The sequence below is a fragment of the Corvus moneduloides genome, chromosome 23 (assembly GCF_009650955.1).
Source record: "Corvus moneduloides isolate bCorMon1 chromosome 23, bCorMon1.pri, whole genome shotgun sequence".
NCBI lineage: Eukaryota > Metazoa > Chordata > Aves > Passeriformes > Corvidae > Corvus > Corvus moneduloides.
The window spans coordinates 3,954,603-3,976,080 of NC_045498.1; the positions used below are offsets into that span (position 1 = coordinate 3,954,603).

The 21,478-nt window shown below is 52.8% G+C and overlaps 1 protein-coding gene across 4 annotated transcripts; it reads left to right on the forward strand.

Moving 5' to 3' along the window:
- Window positions 1-872: 872 nt before the first annotated feature.
- On the forward strand, window positions 873-21,045 carry STK40 (serine/threonine kinase 40). Of its 4 annotated transcripts, none has more exons than XM_032132421.1 (12): window positions 873-947; window positions 7,087-7,211; window positions 9,156-9,275; window positions 10,258-10,343; window positions 10,817-10,960; window positions 12,130-12,357; window positions 13,169-13,221; window positions 16,126-16,241; window positions 18,786-18,930; window positions 19,217-19,336; window positions 19,607-19,691; window positions 20,349-21,045. In XM_032132421.1, the coding sequence occupies exons 3-12, from the start codon at window positions 9,164-9,166 to the stop codon at window positions 20,565-20,567; spliced, it is 1,308 nt and encodes a 435-aa protein (XP_031988312.1). In that variant the 5' UTR covers window positions 873-947; window positions 7,087-7,211; window positions 9,156-9,163; the 3' UTR covers window positions 20,568-21,045. The 4 variants fall into 4 exon arrangements, with proteins under 4 accessions (XP_031988312.1, XP_031988309.1, XP_031988311.1 ...); XM_032132418.1 differs by having other exon boundaries at window positions 7,087-7,199; XM_032132420.1 differs by lacking the exon at window positions 873-947 and adding an exon at window positions 1,651-1,730 and having other exon boundaries at window positions 7,087-7,199.
- Window positions 21,046-21,478: the final 433 nt, after the last annotated feature.

Here is a 21,478-nt window from a genome sequence, read left to right on the forward strand (position 1 = left end):
CAGGAACATGCTTCACCCAGGACACAGGGAATGCTGGTACTGCTGGCTCCTCTGCTTCCTGCCCCTCTGTCACCGCAAAATCTGTGGTACTACCAAAGTGTGCAGCCCACTGTAACCTGTTCCCACAGGGACCCCGTGGGACATGGAGCCGTGTGGCCTCTTCGAGCAGAGCTGAGGGTTCTGCCCTGGGGATGCTTGTTTGCAGGGCCTGGGGCTGGGCAGCAGGGCAGGGCAGACTGGTGGGCCGAGCCCGGAGGGTTCCAACCCAGCTGGTCCCATCAGAGCGTGGGGGTTCTGTGGCGGGGGTCCACACCCAGCACTTTCCAGTCCGGGGTGTCCCAGCCCGGGGTGTCCCAGCCCGGGGGCCCCAAGCCAGGGGTGTCCCAGCCCAGGGTGTCCAGTCCGGGGTCCCCAAGCCAGGGGTGTCCCAGCCCGGGGTGTCCAGTCCGGGGTGTCCCAGCCCGGGGTGTCCCAGTCCAGGTGTCCCAGCCCGGGGATCCCGGCCCGAGGGTCCCGGTGCCGCCGGGCGGGGCCCGCGGGCCTCTGCGGGCGGGGCCTGTCCAGCTGGCCCCGCCCCTCCACCAATCACAGGCGCGTTCGAATCTCCCGCGTGCTCACCAATCCTCCGGGCTCCTGGCCCCGGCCCGAGCCAATCAGCGACGGGTTTATCCCACCTCAGCCAATCAGCCTTCGCTGCTTGCCGGCCTCTCCGCCGCGCTCCTCAGCCTATCAGAGCCCGCCGCAAAACCCGGTCCGGCCCCCACGCTCTCCTCCAATCACCGCCCGCGCTGTCGCCCTCGCCCAATCAGCGCCGCCGCTTCCCCGGCCCGGCGGCGGCCGGCAGGGGGCGGGCTGGCGGCGGGGGGGCGGTGCGGCGCGTCACTTCCGGTGCCAGGCGGCCGCCGGAGCGGAGCGAGTGCCGGGCCGGGCCGGGCCCGGGGCCATGGGTGAGTGAGGGGTCAGCGAGAGCACGGGGAACCGGGGCCTAGCCGAGGGGTGAGAGAGAGCGGGGGGGAACCGGGCTCAAACCGTGGGTGAGTGAGAGCTCAGAGAGAGCGGGGGGAGCCGGAACTGGGCCATGGGTGAGTGAGGGATGAGAGAGAGCGGGGGGATCCGGTACCGGGGCTGGGGCTGTGGCTGAGTGAGGAGGATGGGGGGGGGGGAAGCGGGATCGGGGCCGCGGCCATGGGTGAGAGACGAGGGAACTGGGGCCGTCGGTGAATGAGGGGGGAAACCGGGATCGGGGTTGAGCCCCGGGACCCGTCACCGTCCCGGTCCCACTGTGCGAGGGGCGGTCGGGCACCGTGTCCTGGAGGCGCCACCGCAGCCCCGCGATGGGCTGGGCCGGGCGCTGCGGGGAGACGCGCCGGTGTTACCGATCGTCCGCCGGGACCGAGCCGGGCGAGCCCCCAGCTGCCGGCGGCTCGAGGGGACCCCGGCCGCCCGGCTCGGCTCGGTGCTGCCGGTGCCCCGGTGCTCTCCAGGATGGGTGCGGGGCTGGGTTTGAAAAGGCCCCTTGGTAAATCGCTCGTTTGTCCCTTTCTGCCTGGCAGGAGCTCGGGGGGCTGGGGCGCTGCTGCCAGCACGTGGGACAGGTCCAGGGGGCCGAGGGAAAGCACAACCCGTGATTTGGGGCTGGTTTTGCCTCCAGTCTGGGCAGGAACCTCTGAATTTAGGCTTTTGGGACCTCTGTGCCGAGGAGGAGCCTCGTGTGCCTCAGCAGTGAGTAGGTGAGGGCTGTGCCTCTGAGTGAGGGTGAGTAACATTAGCAGGTGTCGGAGCCAGGGACGGACTGCCCTGCACTCCCGTGGGAGCTCACCCGAGGGGTTGAGGGGGATGGGGACCTCAACCCAGAGCCGGGTGCTGTCCTTCTCTGGTCGTGGCCTTTGGGAGCCCTGCTGCCTGTGCAGTACTGAGGGTGTGAAAGGTCTCACTGCTGTCGGGAACCTCATGGGATGGCATCTCCACCCCCCGACACAGGGGGTTTGGGGTTCCTCCTGTGCCCATCCAGCTGCTCCCTCCTGCCCAGGCTGTGCTGGAATGTGCTGCACTGGTGTTGGGGATTCAGCTCTTTGCTAGCTTAGAGCCTTAATGTATGGGCTTAACATATACTGGTATGAACAGGTGTGCTGGGGGTCTCGGGCTGCAATCCCATGTCCAGAGGGAGCTGGAGAAGTCAGAGCAGAGGCCATGGCCCTGGTGTGGTGAGGCTGAGCCACCACTGCTCTGCCCTGTGCTGCAGGACAGCCGGCTCCTCTGAGGCAGCAGGGACACAATGGGGCACAGGTGAGGTGCCTGTCACCCAGGTGAGGCGTGACCTGAGTGACAGCATGGGAGCACTCATCTGCTGCCATGGAGCCCCAGGCCGGCAGCAGTCAGGGTTCAGGACATACTTCCTCATTGCTGGAGGGCTTGTGCTGCGTCCTTTGATTGTTTCTCTGTGGTATCCATGCTGAGGGTTTGATCACATAATTGTGTTCCTTAAAAGCAAAGTTCAGCTGGGTTGTGACCCTCAGGATGTTACAGAACTTGGAACAGGCAAGGGAAGCCTCATAGGCACCGAGCTGTGCTATGATTCAGCACAGAAAGGACATTGACCTGTTAAGAGTGAGTCCAGAGGAGGCACCAAGTTGATCAGAGAGCTGGAGCACTTCTGCTATGAGAGAATTGGGGTTGTTCATCCTGGAGAAGAAAGCCTTCAGGGTGACGTAACTGCCCCTTCCAGTACCTGAATGGGCTACAAGAAAGATGGGCAGAGGCTATTTACAAGAACCTCAAGTGACAGGACAAGGGGGAATGGCTTTACACTGACAGAGGGCAGGGTTAGATGGGATGTTAGGGAGAAACTCCTCCCTGTGAGGATGGTGAGGCCCTGGCACAGGTTGCCCAGAGAAGCTGTGGCTGTCCCATCTGTGGAAGTGTTCCAGGCCAGGTAGGACGGGGCTTGGAGCAACCTGGCATAGTGAAAAGTCTCTTTGCCCATGGCAGAGGGCTGGAAGGGTCCTTAAGGTACCTCCCAACCCAAACCAGTCTGTGACTATGAATAAGAACAGCCCTGGGGATTGTGCCTGAGCTGCCCACTGAGCTCAGGGGGGTGTTACCTGTGAAGGTGCTCCGGGCAGGTACAGTGTGTGTCTCCTTCCTGCCTGGGAGCTCCAGCTGGGAGCTCTTGCTGGACAGAGTAGGCTCTGTGTGTCCGTGGTCATTTTCTGTGTGAAACGGGCTTTTTTGGTTAATACTTTTTGGTGAGTGTGCAGTTCCTGTCAGCGTGTTGTCATGCTGCAACCCCCAGTAGCATAGGCCTGGCAGTGTGTGCAGGTAACTTCAACACCTTTGTCTCCAGGTAGGGCCAGGTGAGTCACCGCTGTGAGAAACTGCAGCCACACCTGGCTGGGAAGTGTCAGCACGTGTGCGGGTCACGCTGCGCTCTGTGCACACAGAGGTCCTGCTGCAGGGGGTTGTGGCATATTGATAGTGTCATAAGCAATAAATGAGAAATAAAACCTCCTAATACAACCCACCCTTCACCTCTGGTGGGGTTTGGAAGGTGAGCACGGCCTGACCACCGGCACAGACCGGGTCAGGGACTTGTGTGCTTGGGCAGCAGTGCAGCCTCAAGTGCTGCAGCTGTATTTCCAGGCTTCTGCTGTGAGGGTGTTGGGCTGGAATGGGGATTTTTCCTGGTGGATGTGGCCTGTGCTTCAGCACGAAAGGGTTAAGCTGAGGCTGGTGTTTATGTAACCAAAGAGGGAACTCCCAGCGATGAGTCCTTGGCTATCTCATGTGTTGATGCATCAGAAGGGCTTGAAGAAAGCCTGGCTTGTTGCTTGCACCGTAATTACGCACTGGAACCCTGTGCTTCAGAGTTTCCCCGGCTGCCGGTGGTGGGGGGGTGGGAGGGCAGGATGGAATTTGCTTTCCCTGATGTGTGACTTGGCCTGTGGAAGCCTTTTTTGTCCCTGAGGAGCTGGAGACTGACCACAGCTGGATGTGGGTGGAGGTAAGGTGTGCTGGGCTCCCATACGGGCTCCCAGGTGCTGGCTGTGCCTTGTTCATGTGCCTGGGATTCAGCTGATCCGCAGGTTGGGCTGAGGAAGGAGGTTCTCCAGTGGTGGGGTTCAGCAGAGGCTGCTGGAGGTGTTTCTGTCTCCCAGCTTGTAGAGCTCAGCAAGTCCATACTTTTCTGGGTACCTTCTGGCAGCACAGGGCTGTCCCAGCCCCTCATGCTGCACCAGTGCCCCAGGATTCTTCCTATTTCTCTGGGCAGAGAAACGCTGTGCCCTGTTTTGAGCGAACTTCTTGCTTAGGGAAGAAGTTGAATGAGTCTCTGCTCAGTTCCAAGAACCCTGTGAGTCAGGGCTCCGTTTCGGGAGCAGGCTTCCCTTCCCGGAAGGGCAGAGCAGCGGAACACAGGCAGTACTGACTCATCCAATGGGCTTTTTTTATATATATATATTATTACTTCTCTTAGAGAACGGTTCAGCTTCCAGAGCCTTCAGTAATGTTAACATTCCTGCATAGGAAATCTCCCCCATGCTGTGCAGAGGGAGGGGAGTGGAGCCCACCCTGATGCCCCCGCTCCTCCTCCCCACATGCCCATGTGGGATGATGAACAAGGAGCCAGGGAAGGGCTGAGGCTTCCCCTGTGCATTCCACATTATCTTTGGGGATGAAATTGTGCCTGGCTGATGTCAGGAAGGCTGAGCTGGCTGCTGGAGGAGGGACAGCACAGACAGAATGGGCCTGATTTGACACTGAAGACCGAAACAAAAGTCCTGTGACTGAAACTTTGAAGGACACTATGTCCAGAAAGTAACTTTTGCCTGATTAAGGGTCATTTAAATATTAAAATGCACATAAGCCTAGTGAAGTACATGCTGCCACACATGACTTTATCGCTCAATATCCCCCCTAGATCATGCTGTGTGTGATGTGGGAGGAAGAGGATAAGGGTGGACTGTTAGATTAGGGGGGCAGAAATTTCACCTGGTGAGGAGGAAAAGCTATAAAACCCTTGGAGGCACTGGGTGGACAACTCTCCTCTCCCTGCTCCCAGGGTGGGATGATGCCTTCTTGGTGTGCTCCTGGTCTCTGAGGACCAGCTGGGACAGAAGGGGTGTGTTTTTGACCAAATTTCATACACTTAATGCAGCAGCCTGCTTTCCTTGGGATCTGCCCGTGAACACTCCCTTTAATCCCCCAGTCAGTGACTCCTCCGCAGGCCTGCCTGATCCAAACTCCACCTGTTCTCAGGGAAGCTTTTCCAATGAGAACCGAGGCTCTGGCCCTGGGAGTGCTGATGACTCGGGTTTGAGCTGTTCCTGGCCGGGTTTGCCCGGGAAGGAGTGAGGCAACACTGGGATCGTCACTCCTTGCAGTGACACCGACCTGCTGGTGTTCCATGTGGGAAGCTGGGCCGTGGTCCAGCGTTTACCCATTTAATATTTTGTTCATGAAGGTTTTTTAGGTCATGTCCAACACAGCTTCCCGTGAGCCAGGCTTAAATGTGAACTTGGATTAACCCTCATTGATAAATACTGCCCACTGTGGTATTTGGGTTGCAAAAGGTGCAGCCTGATGCTGCTCATGTGATTCCCTTTTTTAGCTTCATTTTTGCAAACATGAAGGCTGCACAGAGAGGGACAAAAACCTGTGGAGCAGGTCTCCAGCTTCATCCCAAATGCTACAGCTTTTGGCTTCAGGAGAGAACGCTGGACAGGAATGCCGCTGCGTTGGGTGGCGGGATGTCTCCCATCTGTGGGCACCAGAGACAGGTCCCTGGAATGGTGTGAGCTCCTTGAAGGAGCTTCTTCTCAGCAGTCCTGAACTTCCAGCAGGTGCACTTGGGCTCTGTCACGTGCTGCTGGTTCCCAGCTCATCCACTGCCTTATTCACCATGATCAGCTCATCACAGCAGCGGGGTCGAGCACTTTTGGGGTTCCCAGTCCTCACACTAGAAGTGTCGCCACCACTGAGCTTGTGTTGTGCCCTTGGTGCAAGGTGAACCTCCCGAAAGTGAGGTGGGTGCTGGATCTGGAGCCGTGAGTGGTTTCTGTGCTGCTGAGTAATCCTGCTCATGCCCCAAAGGTACCTTTTCCAGCTCCAGCTCTGAGGTGTGGCTGCTGGACTGCAGGACCTGATTGTTCCTTGTTCTGGGATGAAAAGGGCAGTTTCCTCATCTGATGTTTTTTGTTGTTACACTGGGCACCGGGACATGCAGTAATTCAGGAATTAGACAATTTCCTTAAGCTACATAATTAAAAGACATTACGTTTAGGTCTCCAAATGAATTGATTCATAATTCTATTAAAGCCATAGCTAGCACAGTGAGAGGCTCTGGACACTTCTCCAGTGAGATGTTCGATACATCCAGTGTGTGACATCTCAACTAAGTATGAATTTCTGTGCTGGACTTGTAACTTTGTCTGTGTGAGGGACTGTTTTTGTTCTGATGGCAGGACAAGGGAAGAGGGTGGTTTGATTCAGTTTGGATTTGGGGGGAGGGGATGACTCTGTCCACAGACAGCTGGGACTTTCCAGTTCTTGAGACTGAAAAGAAAAAAAATCATTTTAACATCAGCAGGGTAAGTCTTGAGAGAGAGCCTCCTACATCTCTGCAAGGAACCAGGATAAACCCATGTTTAAAACACTCCATCCCAGGGACAGTGATACCAGATACTGATCTGACCTGAACTCTGTTAACTCCTAGCATGATACAAAACTGCTGGTGGTGGCGAGGAGTGTCTTGGTGCTCACTCGGGTGTGTTTGAAATGCTGTTAAGCCCAGGCAGGTGCTGCATGGTGGGGGTTGAAGTGGAGCCTGTGTTTGTCCCTGTGTTTGTCCCTGCTCCGAAGGTCTGTCCTGTGCCACTTTGGAGATTGGTGACGTGGGAGTTTGTCCTGCAGTGCAGGGACTGAACTTCCAGAGCCCTTTTATTCTCTCACATGATGCCAGGGGCTTCAATCCTTTTCCAAGCCCAAACACACACAGATGTTTGGGGCCATATAGGTTCAGTGCATCCTGTGTTATCATAATCAGAGTAATCCAGAACCACAGCATCAAGTGTGTCTCATTTCACATTACAGAGTCCTCGACCTTTTGCCCATCCAGCCTTCTCCAAGGTGATGACTCCTGTCTCCTGAGACGTTGGAAAACCTAGTTTGGAAGAAGAGTAACGATACAGTTGATGCTGAACTACGTGAGTCCTCAGGTTGTTTTGTTTACTAGAACACCATTTGCACCAGCAGGCCTGTCCAGCCCGGATGGCACAATGGGTTAATCCCAGAGTTCCTGTGCAGGGGGTTTCTCCAGTGGAAATGTTACTCACATGTTTCCAGCAGAGGTGGTGATGTACAAGGGGTGGAGGAGTTTCTAAGGGTGTTGGGTCAGGGATGCGGAATGAACGGAGCAAGGAGAACATGGGGTTCAGAACCTGTTCAGCTCACTGGGATGGTGACACTGCTCTGTGGAGGTGTGAAGGTGCTGGCAGTTGGGAGTGCAAGGATGCAAAGTCTGCTGCAAGACTCCTCCCTTCATCTCCTGGCTGTTGCTGATTCTGGTCAAGTGCTGCTGGATGAATCAACGCAGTGAGATCAGCCTGTGTCCACAGAAAGGGCGGGACTGCCTGAGGGTGAACTTCACTCAGAGGGAGATGATTTATCAGTCTCTTACGTGGTGAAACACCAGGGCTCTTCTGAAACAAATATGTACAACCCAAAAAATATTTTCCCCTGTCTGTTGTAGTAACCTCTTAGGGAAGATTTTTTCCAGGATTGAGTTTGAGTAAGGAAATGGAGCTGTGCTTGGTTTCTCTTCTCACCTACGCCTCAAAGTCTCTTTAAAAAGTGACAGCACAGACATTGAATGTGTAGATGTTTGTAAAAGTCTTTGAAGCTATTTTCCAAAAGCTAGGTGAAGAGGAGGTGTACTGGGAGCAAAGCTTCCATTGGCTGGAGCTGATGGATGTGGAGAGCTCACAGCACACTGGGGGCAGCCCAGCAGCTCACCTGACAGGTGCTTTTCCAGCTACACTGAAACAAGACTTTTCTTTAGAGAAGGAAGTGTTTTAGTCATAAACCTTGAATCTATTTGGCCCTTTAGGTCTTGGTTGTGTAATTCTGACCCAAATTCTCTTTAGATTTCTGAGCAGCAGAAAATGCATGTTGGAATCAGACTTTCTGCACTACCTGAGTAAGGAGGTGGTAGTTGAGTTTTCAGTTGTTGATGTTGAATAGTGGTGATGTGTAGACCTTGAATAAATTCCTGGATGCAAACCATGAGATTCACATTCAATAGATCAAATGGTTCTTTGCCCATAGTGGTTGTGCAGGAAAACACACGTGTTGTCACCAGTGTTGCCTTTCACTGGGATGTCCATTGGAGCATTTAATAGTGTTTTAGTTCTGAACACAGCATTGATTCCTGCACATGGAAGCTTAGGTGACAGGGTTTTATGTGCTGGACTCCAAATTCCAGCTGCACGAGATGTAGATAGATGGAGATGTAATAAAGTCAGAGCCTAACAAGCTACAAGGAGAGAGGGGACTTTTTTCAAGGCTAAAAATACATTTTTGAAAAATTGTTGTGAACTGAGCTGAATCTCACAATAACTATTGTGCTTGTTTTCTATGCCCTTGTTGGGAAAGGTGAAAGATAATTTTTGTGGTCAGTTTTGTGCATTCTTGGCTGTTTGAGTAACAGACTTGAGCCTCTGAGGGACTCAATGGGTGGCTGCGATGCCTCGTGTGGATCCTCTGTGGAGGAACCCCCAAAATCCCCCGGGCTCCAGCAGCAGACACCCATACACAGGGCTAACTTGGGCATCTTCTTTCAGAGCTTTTGGAATATGTTAATTTGCAAACTTGTTTTTGCTGTAAAACAAGCTTTAATTATCTTGACTTGTTCCCACTATGTCTCTCAAACAACTGTTGTAGGAAATGTTGCCCTGAATAACGAGGCTGATTTATGCCTTGAGAACTGCTCTGAGCCTGCAGCCCACCCCTGGTCTGTCAGCAGGGAGCCAGGGCTGTGTGTAGATACACAAGTAGGCAGAGCCACCAGTGCATCCGTAGGTGAGAGCCTTCCAGTACAAATTGGGGATAGCAGGAGAATATAACTCGGTGGCTCATCAGATGGATCTCTCTTCTCTTTCAAGAGCCGAGGATGAAGCGGCGAGCATCGGACAGAGGAGCCGGGGAAACATCCACTAAGGCAAAGGCTCTGTGCGCCGGGATTTCCGGGAATAACGCCAAGAGAGCAGGTCCTTTCATCCTGGGTAAGCAGGGAGGGGGCTCTGCAGTTGGCAAGGTGGCTTGCTGGTGGCAAAACTGAAACGAAAGGCACTGTGGAATGAGAGGAAAGCAGGTGTGTAACTCAGTGTCTTACCTGAGAGTGCGGGTCACTGGATGTGTAGAGCAGCAGCCTGAGAGCTCCTGCCAGCTGGCCGAGCTGAGGAGACATGGGTTGCCAATGCAGCAAGGCAGGCAGGGCTTGGGAGAGAAATATGAGATCTTGATTTTACCCCCTTGGGGTTTTTTGGTTAGTTTTTTTTATTTTTTAAACTCTGTTCTTAAACTTTGTTAAAGACCAAATTCATTGGGGGGCTTTTTCATTAAATCTGCTGATCTGGAATGTATTGTCAGATCAGTGTGGGTACAGCTTATTAATTCACTAGTGGTCACTCAAAGTGGTATGTGTCAAGGCAAGGCCACTCTGCCAGCTCTGGAGAGTTTCTAGAATAGTTGTTGGTTCAGAACTGGTTATATAAACTGTCAGAAATCATAGACTTTACATTGGAAACCAATGGGTAATCAATTGGAGCTAACTAATTTAAAGTGAGGAGTGGAGACTGTATGTTAACTTGAAAGCTGGGGTAATTTGGACACCCCTGGGCCATCCCTGCAGAGGTGGCAGCTGTGTTCCCAGGTGTGGCAGTAACAGTTGCCATGGGTGTTGCTGTGAATGTAAGAGCTGTGTGGTTCAGGCATGCAGAAATTAGGATTTCTGCAAACAGCTGGGCCATGTGTGGGCTTTGATAAATGTTTCTCTAGGGAACAATTGAAACATTGTCCCAAAAGGTTTCAGAGTTCAAGACCCTTTTTTTTTTTTTTTTTTGGCTTTAGATTTGTGAAAGTGCACTCAGCTCCTGCAGAAACGGGAACTTGGTGCCGGCAAACATAGCTGGTGACAGCTGATGTAACCCGGGTTAGTCACTGCTGCTGGAGGGAAAACATGTCTGTTTCTGCTTTGTGCTGTAGGTCCACGTTTAGGTAACTCCCCTGTGCCAAGTATTGTTCAGTGTTTGGCAAGAAAGGACGGGACAGATGACTTTTATCAGCTGAAGGTAAGCAAACTGCAGGCTCCCAGACCTTCAGGGCTCTCCAGCTCTTGTGCAGAAGCACTTGGGCAATGAGTGGGTGGTGTGGGCTGAAGCAGTGCAGTCGGACACGGCTGCTGCAGCTTCCCCTTGGCAGGGCAGTGCTGCCAGGCACAGATCTGTGTCCATATCAGCCCTGAGACAAGGCCTCTGCTGCTGTGCTGCTTTCCCAGAGCCCTTGGATCTGTACCTGAATGGGGCAGCTCCAGGAGGAAAAAAGCACCTGGGATATTTGCAAACAGCCACCTTTCCATGTTAATGAAGCTGCTGCTGTGCATTCTGCATGAACGGTGCTGAGTTCAGACAGGCCTGTGGCAAGGACACAACCATCAGAGCAATTACACCAGCTGTTAAACACATGGGAATGCCAAAAATGAGAGAGGGCTGGGGGCATTTGGGTGTCTCTGGCAACTGTAAAGGCTTTTTCCCTTTTCCTGAAGATTCTCACCTTAGAAGAAAGGGGTGATAAAGGAATAGAAACCCAGGAGGAGCGACAGGGCAAGATGCTGCTGCACACGGAGTATTCTCTTCTCTCCCTGCTCCACAACCAGGAAGGAGTGGTCCATCATCACGGGCTCTTCCAGGTACACTTGGTCACCATCCAGGCTGGGGCAATGCCAGGAATTGCTGATGGATTGAGCTGCTTTTGTTTAATGTACAGTTCGTGCTGACCCTGCACTTGTGTGTCCAAGTTCCAGCACTCTGAGGTTAACCACTTCTGCTTCAAACAGGAGCTCTGGAGAGTACAGGGGGATTTTGGGAAATGTGAGAACATTTGCGGATGGAACAAGCACTCAGCACTCCCCCTTCAAACAGGACAACAGCTGTTTCACTGGCAAATTAATTAGCACCTTTTAAATTTCTGCTTTTTGGTGTTGCTTATAACTTGTAAGAGGGAACAAATAGCCAAGAAATTGTTTCAGCAAGTTAAACTAGTCAGTGTGCTGATCAGTTTTTGTGTGAGTGAATTGTGTTGCTGTTGGTGCCTTGAGGGCTGTTCACTGATGTGAGGGGCTGATAGCAATTACTGCTTTGGGTGTTGGTATTGCCTGACTTGCTGGTTACATTTTGTCGACACACTTTTCACTTGAGACCATCTGTACTAAATGTTAAATAAGCCAATAGTCCAGCTCAGCTGTGTCTTGTTTAATGTCATGGAAGAGCTGCTAATTGTGCCTTGAGATTTCTGTTCTTCTCATGAATGGTGTGTTGGATCCCTACTGTTCCCAGAGGCTGCTCCACTGCAGGGCTGTCCTGGGTTCAGCTCAAGGTGTCTGTGTGCATAAAGAGCATCAGTGCTGATGTGCACACAGAGCCACATAGCAGAGACTTCCTCTGCCTTCTGCTCTCCTCCTCCTAGGAAAATTTCTTCCCAGTGAGGGTCGGGAGGCCCTGGCACAGGCTGCCCAGAGCAGCTGTGGCTGCCCCTGGATCCCTGGAAGTGTCCAAGGCCAGGTTGGACAGGGCTCGAAACAATCTGGGATAGTGAAAGGTGTCCCTGCCCATGGCAGGGGATGGAATGAGATGAACTTTAAGTTCCCTCCAACCCAAACCAGTCTGGGATTCTGTGATTCATTAAATAGAGCTCCTATATCTTTTTCAAATCCTACCTTGGGGCAAAGACCAAGCGCTGTGATTGGATTTGCTTATTTTGGGATCACCCCCCAGTTACCCAGTTACTTATTCTGCCAGGCTCTGTGCATGTGCCCTGGAGCTTCCCTGAGGGGTTGCTCCTGTGTTTGCCTCCCCACAGGACCGAGCTTGTGAAATCATAGAAGATCTCGAAGCCAACAGGATGGTCAGAAAGATGAAGAAGCGCATTTGCCTGGTGTTGGACTGTCTCTGTGCTCACGATTTCAGTGACAAAACAGCAGATCTGATCAATCTGCAGCATTATGTCATTAAAGAGAAGAGACTCAGCGAGCGGGAGACCGTGGTGATATTTTATGATGTGGTACGAGTGGTAGAAGCATTACACAAGGTGAGGGCTTGGTTCTCCCTTCCAGTGCTGGGAGGCAGAGTTTTCCCACTTTAGAACAGTAGATGCTCCAAAACTTCCTGGGGCGGGCAGTGGCCAGGTTACAGGGCATGGGTGTTAACAGTGTTCTGTGTAACACCTCGTGCCCCAAGCCTTAAAGAGCATTCCTTTCCCTCCCTGCTCCTCACGTTTCTGGATGATAATGTGGTGTTTGTGGGCTGTGGAGAGGGGCCAGCTGGGCTGAGGGCAGGTCGGGTGAACCACAGTGTGGTAACCTCAGACAGGGGCAGTCAAAGATGAGAGCAGAGCCTGATCAAACACAGGAAACAGAAACTGTTTCCTTGTGAAGCAAGATAAATCACAGTGTAAGAATTGATTTGAGATCAGAACCTCCAAGTACAAGTTTTGAGATCAATAAACTAGAAACTATTGTAATAAAAATGGATTCTGCTGATGTTTGACTTGTTCCCTGTGACACAGGGCACTTGTCCTGCCTTGGCAGGGCAGTGCAGCATGGGTCTGTTAAAGAAATGCTCGTCACATTGCTCTAACCAAGCCTGGACACTTCAGTTTCAGGTCTCTTAGGTACACTAAGTCTGTCTTTGTGTTCAAAGTAGCAAATTTGTTTGTTCTTCCTCATCACAATCAAAAGTGAAAGGCATAAAGTACCCAGGGTGGACCTTGACCTCGCTTATTTCTGAGAGTGCAGATGCCATGTTTTGTTTTTAGTGCTCTTTTTAGTGTCCAAGTATGAAATTTATACTTCTACAAGAAATAGGCTTTTGCTCATGTAATATTCTTATATTTTTTGCAGAAAAATATTGTGCACAGAGACTTGAAACTAGGAAACATGGTGCTAAACAAAAGGTAAGTCTGCTGGAGAGCTGCTGGCCTGGCAGTAGTCTTTTTTCTCCCCTGAAGCAGTTTTCTAATACAAGCACAGCCAAAGGCAGCACTTGAGTTCCCTTGTGCACTCAGCCCTCAAGGAGGGTGAGGGAAAGGGAAACAGGCGGTACAAAAATACAAATCCAGCTCAAAGTTATATAAATTAATCTCCAAAAATGAATTTAGCCCCACCTAGATAGTTCACTTTTCCCACCCAGCTTAGTGGCCCCTTGTCAGGATGTTTTTTTGGATTCTAACTGCTGAAAAGTGAATTTTATAGTCATTTAGTAACCTGCAAGAGAAGTACTGATTTTATATATACTAAAAAAAACAAACAGGAAAGCGTGGTGGTTGGTTCTGTTCCCATCATTCACCGTCCATCGTGCTGAAGGCATTCCCAGCCCTGCCGGCTGTGCTACAATCCCAGCAGTGTTAGATCTGACTGCTGCACTGCTGTGTTTTTGCTAGCAGTGAAATATTGACTTATCTAAACAAAAGCACTTCTGTCCAGTGTGTATTTGTGTATGCAATGGCTCCCTTGTTCCATTTGCTGGTTTGTCGGGAGCCTCTGGAGCCTGGCAGGTGCTGGATGCTGGTGCAGACCCAGAGGGACCAGCCCAGAGAAGAGGGGCAGGAGCTCAGCAGGAGCTCAGGGCAGGGGGTGGGGGCCTGGCTCTGCTTGGTGGCTCCTTGGAGCTGCTCAGTGCCTTGGGATCTGTGTTATTTAGCTGGCAGCCTAGTTCAGCTCAGATCCTCTGCTCTCTCCTCCAGGATTACATTACTGACTAAATATTTTGCACTAACTTGAAGAATGAGTGGAATTCATCCTTTTCACACTGTCTGGGTTTCTGTGGAATGAATAAAAAGCGGGAAGGCTGGAGTTTGCAGGCTTTGAGTCTACAAAGCTTGCAGGTTTGCTGGGCTCACAGCTTGCTGCTTTCTCCTCCCTAACACTGAAAGGAAATGGGTTTTATCTACAGAGCTTGAACTTCTTGGTTCCCCCCACACACACACGCAGCAGCTGCTGCTTCTCAGGGCCACCTCGAAGTTGTTTCAAGTTGTTTCTGTAGAGCTGCTGTAAGATAAATCTCTTCTGCTTGCTGCTTTGATTCTCCTCCTTGCTGGAAGAGGCAGACAAAGGTTTGTGCTTTAAAGGATCCATGCTGAACTTCCCTTCTTTTCTGGGCACTGAGTGCAGGGGAGCACCCCGCAAATGGGGCTGCACCCAGGGCCCCACTAGCAGGGGGAGGTATTTGAAGCTTTGAACACACTTGCCAGAGTCACTCTTTGTGTTACATCTCTGCTTTTGCTTTTTACTAACAAGCCCGTCAGCGTTGGTGAGGGAAAGCTGCAGCCTGTGAGTCACGGGGAAGGGTGGGAGAGGCGTAAGAACAATCTCCATGGAGAGGAGCAGCCCGTAGGGCTGAGCAGAACCGTTTGTTCTGCTCCAGCCATGCTCACAAAGAGCCAGGTCCCTTCTCACGGCAGGGAATGAAGGTAACAATGTGGCACTGCAAGGGCCTGGCAGGCATGTCCCACCTGGGGCTCCCTCAGACCTTGTCCCCCACAGACATTAAAGCCTCTCAGGTTTCCCCATTAGCCAGTGCAGGAGTTGGGTGATTACAGATTAGATCAAATTTCAGGGAGTAAATAGAACCAAGCAATCCTGAACATTTTAGTGTCCTATAGAACACTTAGTCTTTTAAATCCTTAACAAATCCTGCAGCTTGTTATTCAGCCAGGGAAGTCTCCTGACAGTTGAAGCTAACACTTCTTAAACACAAATCTGTCTGTTTTAATAACCAGCTCTCCATGGCCAACCCACACTTGGTTCTATTTCATTTGTCTGTGAGACTGGCTGGAAATGTTTCTTGGTTATTGTGACTGACTTAATCCATTCTCTCAGGCTCTAGTTGTGAAATACTTTTCAAGAAATGTTCCAGACAGTGTTTTTGTACTCACACCTTTACATTATAAGTTAAAATCCAAATTATCTGAATGACAGAGAAGATTAATGGAACAATAGTTTTGTAATTAGCTCACTTTCACTGGAAAAAATCATTAATGTGAGTTGGCAGTACCATAGGGAAGTAGGGATGAATTAATAAAGAAATTTTGTGTACCTGCAGCTCTCCCTTTTCTGTGGGAGGTTTTTGGGTGTCGATCAGGCTTTGTGTTCTGCTCACCTGTGTGTGGAGAGCAGTCCTCTGGATCAGGTGGAACTGCCACCAGGCTCCTGTGTGAGACTCTTGAGTGACACAGAAGTGGTTGTGCAGAGTCTGATCACAACTCCTGCAGCTCCTCTGGTGACTGCAAACACACAGTGCTCAGGAGCTAGGCACGGGGCAGCTTCCACAGGGTGTTTTCCCTTGGCTCCCAGAAAATGCTGTGTGGAGAAGATGGCAGCGGGGAAGCGCAGGGCAGAATCAGCAGCTAAAATAAACCTCAGCTTTGTTGACACTCATGCCCTGCAGTGCTCAGGCACCTCCTGGGGCAGATCCCGCAGCTCTGGTGCTGCAGGCTGGGATGCTCCTGGGAGATTGTGATCCATTGTGGTACCTGTGTGGCTGCAAGATGAGCCAGGTACACCCTGTGCTTGCAGCCGTGCCGACACAGGCCACCCAGACATTGTCACAGCTGTCACAGACCCTCTTACTGCCCCTGTGAGTGCTTTGCAAGCCTTGCTGGCAGGCATGGAATCCCTCCCCTTTGGGATGGATTGTGTGTCTTCTCTGTGTCTCTGTGTGTCTTCTCCCAGCACTTCAAGCTCCCCAGAAAGCCCCACAGGCACAGTCCCTGTTCTGGAGTCAACTTCTTGGCTGTTCTGCGTGGCCTGTGCAGGATGGCCCCTGTGTTCCCTGACACCTTGTGCTTCTTTCTGCCCAGGACTCACCGGATCACCATCACCAACTTCTGCCTGGGGAAGCACCTGGTGAGCGAGGATGACTTGCTGAAGGACCAGCGCGGGAGCCCTGCCTACATCAGCCCAGACGTGCTCAGCGGTAGGAATTCCCCTCAGCCCCACCTCAACACACATTTCACTCTTTTGTGCCTCCTGACAATAAATAAAACCACCTGTTGTGTTCCCGTATGAACCTTCATGAGAGCCTCTTAATTAAGGTCCAGTTAGAGACTTGGTCTGCTTTTCCAGCTGGGAAAGCTGGAGGGAAGGAGCAAGCCTGACTTTTTTCTTAAGGCTTGTCTGAACTTCAAAACTAATTCAAATCTGGCTGTTGCCGGATGAGTCTGACTGCAGACATTTTCTGTTTCCAGTGTCAGAATTCAGTTCTGAGGCTTCCCATAAGCTGCAGATAATTCCCTGGGCCTGAGGGGCAGCCAGTCCAGATCCCACCAGGATGTCAGTGTATTCCAGCTGTGCACTAAGAGGAGCGGTTCCTCCAGTTGCTGCTCACTTCCAGGAGGGAGCTAGTGACCCTCTGGGCAGCTTCTGGACCAACAGAGAGGAGTTACTTAAAAATAAAGGAATTATGAGAGCAGGCCAGAGCAGTCTGGGCTGGATCCCCTCTCCAGCAGCCTGGCCTGTGCATTGTCTCCAGCAGAGGCTTTGAGCAGCATCTGGCTCTAGCACAGAGCAGCTTTCCCTGGTGTCCTCCTGCCTTTAACTGTTCCCAGTGCATGGGACCATCGGGAACAGCTGTGGCTTCTGTCCAGTTGCTTCAGTAGGTTTCTCTCCATGAGCTCTCATCTCTGCTATTGTACCAGCCTTTGAGCAGGCAGTGGTGGTCCTGGTTGTCAGTGTAGTGACCCAGGCATCATTTTGGGGCGTTTTTCCTCTCACACAGGTGAGCTGGACTAGTGTTGAAGGGCCCGTGTTGTGCAGGTGCAACTGTGCACACAAAGCCTCTCGTAGATCCAGGTGTTGGGCATTAACACATGAGTTACTTGTTCCTGGTATCCCAAGCAACTGTGTTGCAGAAATGCCCTCAGAGGGAGCCCATCCTGGAACATCCAGACCCAGTGGACTCCCCTCAGGAGGTTTTTTGTCAGGTTTGCAGGCAGCAGCAGTAAATGCAGCCGAGCTCTTCTGTCGTGATCTGCCAGGCAGGTTTGAGGCGCTTCCCTCCCAGCCAGGAAGGGAGCAGAGGCAGGCGAGGAGGTGGATCCTGGGGTTTTTGCAAGCCTTTCCTGTTCTGCAGGATATCCTGAGGCCTTTGTGACCAGATGGATGATAGAAGTCAACTGCTCTGCGGGAGCTTGGCGCAGTTGTGGCTCGAGTGGCTGGAGGAGGCTAGAGGGAGCTGCTCCTTCCTGCTCCAGGGTGCTGATCTGTCCAGGCCTCCAACTACCTTCTCATGTTTCTTCTAAGGGCTCTCTTGCAGTGTAACTGGTCACAGGGCACTGAACAGGCTGTCTTGGCTGATCTCTGACAGCTGAGGCTGCTTGAGATCCTGCAAGGCTCATCCTTAGCTCAGGACTCATCCTACTCTGCCCAGCCTGGCTCTCGCTGCCATTGTGCTGCACCCCAGCTCCGGTGTCTGCCAACAGCCCTTCCCATGGGGCCCATCCTGTGCTCTCCAAAACACTCTCCCAAAATTGCTCAGCCTGCAGTTACCCTCCAAGTATCAGGGGACAAGTTACTTGAGGGCATTCCAGGCATCACCACCACCTTCAGGCTTGGAGCATCCCTCTGTGTTGCTGGTGCTCCTATGCAGGAGGAAGCTGGAACGCCTGAGGAATTAATCATTGTTATGGGTCTCCAGGAGAAGCTGTCTCTGCTGAGGGATGGCTGCTGAAATGTCACAGAAGGAAAAGTTGGAGGAGTAGGAAGAGGTGCCTTTTTCTGAGCATATAAAGCAAAGAATAATTAGTACAAATACCAAATGCTGCAGCAGTGACTCACTGTATGAGTCAGAGGAAGTCTCTCCCTGGATCCTGTGCTGTGCTATAGCACTGGGGTTTAGTTTTGTGACCCTGTCCATGCTGCTGTGTGCTGATTATTGTGACCAAAGGGGCTTAGAAGCAGCATTTCCATCAGGTGAATCCTGGGGCTGCAGCAGCCTTAGGAACGTCTTTGTGCAGGAAAGCACCTTCCTGCACACTCCATGGCTTTACATCTGGCTTCAGAGGCTGTGTGCTAGCTCCATCGCCCAGTCAGAGTCCCATCTCCATGGGCTCAGTCTTACCTTTCCTGGGCTTCTCTCCTGCCTCCCCCAGCCCTGTGCTCCCTGGCCCTTGAATTCCCTCTGCCCTGGCCCAGACTTGCAGCCTGGTGGCTCTATGGGATGGCAAGGGACACTGACCCGGGAACTCCAGCACAGCAGTTCCAGCTACCTGATGCCCTTAGTTCACAGCAGGGATATTCCTGCTCCATAGGGAACAGGAGGACACTTATGTGGCGATGGACAATTTGCTCATTCACAGAGGATGAGCCTTGGAGGGAGTTTTGGTCATGTTAGGGGAAGCCTCAAATGTCTTGGTTAATGCTTAGAAAAAGGGTCTCATGTGTCTCTGCTGTGGGAGGTGAAGGGGGTTGCCAAGGCTGTGCTTTCCAGGATTTTCAGGCTGTGTGTGCCCTCTCCCTGCAGGCCGGCCATACCGTGGGAAGCCCAGCGACATGTGGGCATTGGGGGTGGTGCTCTTCACCATGCTCTACGGCCAGTTCCCCTTCTACGACAGCATACCTCAGGAGCTCTTCCGCAAAATCAAGGCTGCCGAGTACACCATCCCCGAGTGAGTACAGCCTGCCCTTCCTGCCTGGCTGGGGGGGCTTACTTGGCCTTACTGGGCCAGCTGGAACTGGAGGGGCTCCCCTCAGCACCCCAAGGGTCACAGCAGTACTCACAACAGGCTGTGTGCAGTAGACGCCAGGAAGCAGGAGCAGGGCTGGCACAGCGTGTGGGAAGGTGAGGCAGGGTCAGAGCAGTGGTGGCTCCTGTAACTCCTGGGCTGTGTTCCCAGCATGTCATCCTGCTGCCACTCTGCCCACCCCAGGCTCACCACGTGTTGTCTCTCCCAGGGATGGCCGGGTCTCGGAAAACACTGTGTGCTTGATCCGGAAACTGCTGGTCCTGGATCCGCAGCAGCGGCTGACGGCTTCTGAAGTGCTGGATTCCCTCAGCTCCATCATAGCGTCCTGGTATGTGCAAGGGGAGAGACAGGACACGCTGTCTCTGGCCACAGGCTGTGTTGTTCCAGCTGTGGCTGGCTCAGCTCACCAGAGGGTCTGGGAACTGCACTAAGCCTTTAAATCCCATGTGTCCACCACTGTGTGCTGATGGATACAGCTGGAGAGGCTGTGCAAGTGCTTATGGCAGCCATGGCCATGCCAGTGGGATCACCCTGGGGCTGGGTGAGGGTGGGTGAGCCAGTGCCATGCTCTGGATCCCAGTGCTGTGCTCTCCTCCAGGCAGTCCATGTCCTCACTGAGCGGCCCTTTGCAAGTGGTGCCGGACATAGATGACCAAGTGGCTAATCCCGAAAACCCCCAGGAGGTAGGTTTCCCTGCTTTCCACGGAACTGCTTTTCCGTGCCGCTGTCTGTAATGGGAATGGATGGCACCCATTGTGTCCCTAAGCTGGGAAGGGGAGGGCGGGGAGGATGCAGCTGAGTCCCTCATGTTGTGCGACGGAAGGAAAGGCCGATGCTGCTGGGACCAGGAGGCACATCCAGCTGGCTGAGCTGCCAGGAAGTGAGCTCGGCCCCAGAGCTGATGAGAGCAGCTCACTCCGCTCCCAGCAGCGCTCACTCCCTCACACACAGCTGGGAATGCTGGGAGGAGGCAGCAGTGTTGGCTCTGGCTCCCAGTGAGTTCTGCCGTGGGAGCAAACATCCTGTTTTCCTGCCGGCATGTTTCATGCTGGAAGTGCCGGCCGTGGCCTGGCTGCCCGGGGACAGCCGTGCAGGATCTGTGGCGGTGCCATAGGGACAGGGGTCAGGCAGCTGCAGCCTCAATGCTGGCAGGGTTGGGATGAGCCATGTCAGGACAGAGCTACTGTGGTGGCCAGAGCTGTATCCTGGTGGCACTGCTGGCTCACAAGGAGTCCTGCCTGCGTGCCCAGAAGCAGGTCCCATCCCTGCATTAGGACCCCGGTTATCCCGTGGTAGCCATGGGGCTGCCGGGTATGGCTCTGACAGGTCGGTCTCTGCAGGTGAAGGTGACGGAGGAGTGCTCCCAGTACGAGTTCGAGAACTACATGAGACAGCAGCTGCTCTTGGCTGAGGAGAAGAACACCTTGCATGAGGCCAAGAGCTTTCTGCAGAAGCGGCAGTTCGGGAACATCCCGCCGGTGCGGCGCCTGGGCCATGACGCGCAGCCCATGAACCCTTTGGACGCGGCCATCCTGGCCCAGAGGTACCTCCGGAAGTAGCTTCCCACGCCCCGAGAGCACGAGCACCACCCTGCAGCCTGCCCTCACCTCGCCTGCTCCAGCCTACAGCAATACCGGTGTCCCACGACGGGGAATAATGTAGCAATCCCAAGCTCTGTCCAGGGACACACACTCACACCCACTCCGGAGGGAGAAGACTTTTGGAAAAGCTAGTTTTGGAAGCAGCAACTTCTTGGCATCTTCTGGAATCTGTTTTTTAAAATCGAAGCCTAGATGACTAATCTGCTTTTAATCATGACTGTAATCTACCTCTCTTGTCTTTTTAACCATGCTGTTCTCTGGATCGAGCAAAGCCCGTGGGAAAGGAGGAGACTTCCAAGGGTGAAGCTGCTGGCACAGAGCCACGGCCGTGCAGCGCGGAGCCGGCCCGTGGCGCCTGCTCCGTGTGGTTTGAATAAGCTTGGATTTACCAGGGTTTCTCGAAAGGAAGAATTTCTTGAAACCTCCCACTTCCCTTCATCTGCATCAAATCTGTTTCTGTCCTTAAATGCCACCTGGTCTGGCCATGCTGGCCAGTCCTGTGTGGCCACCATTGTGACCGGAGAGCCCGGCCACCGCCTCAGGCAGGAGCTGAGGAGTCGTCTGGGCAGTGCCACCTGCAGGGATCGGATCCTGTCCCCAGTTCAAAGGTTTCACAGGACTTGGCCTGCCAGGGCCCCTGCCCTCTTTCCCACCTCTCACTGATCCCTTTAGTTTATAAGGATCTATGATTTAATCTTATTTTTCAGTAGCATATCCCAGGTGCAGTTACAGTTGCATTAATTCTGATTTAGCATTTCCCCCTCTCAGTTGTGGTACAGATGTAATATATGAGTTTTAATGTGAAAAGCTTCCCAAAATAATCTGCCTAGAGGTAGGAGGGGGCTGGCTGAAGTCTCTACTGTATTTGT

Bases quoted from the DNA above. Each gene is read 5' to 3' on its own strand.
- STK40 (XM_032132421.1), top strand. From the start codon at position 9,164: ATGAAGCGGCGAGCATCGGACAGAGGAGCCGGGGAAACATCCACTAAG. The intron at 19,337-19,606 runs GTATGTGCAAGG...GCTCTCCTCCAG, and splicing joins AGCTCCATCATAGCGTCCTG to GCAGTCCATGTCCTCACTGA. The intron at 19,692-20,348 runs GTAGGTTTCCCT...CGGTCTCTGCAG, and splicing joins ATCCCGAAAACCCCCAGGAG to GTGAAGGTGACGGAGGAGTG.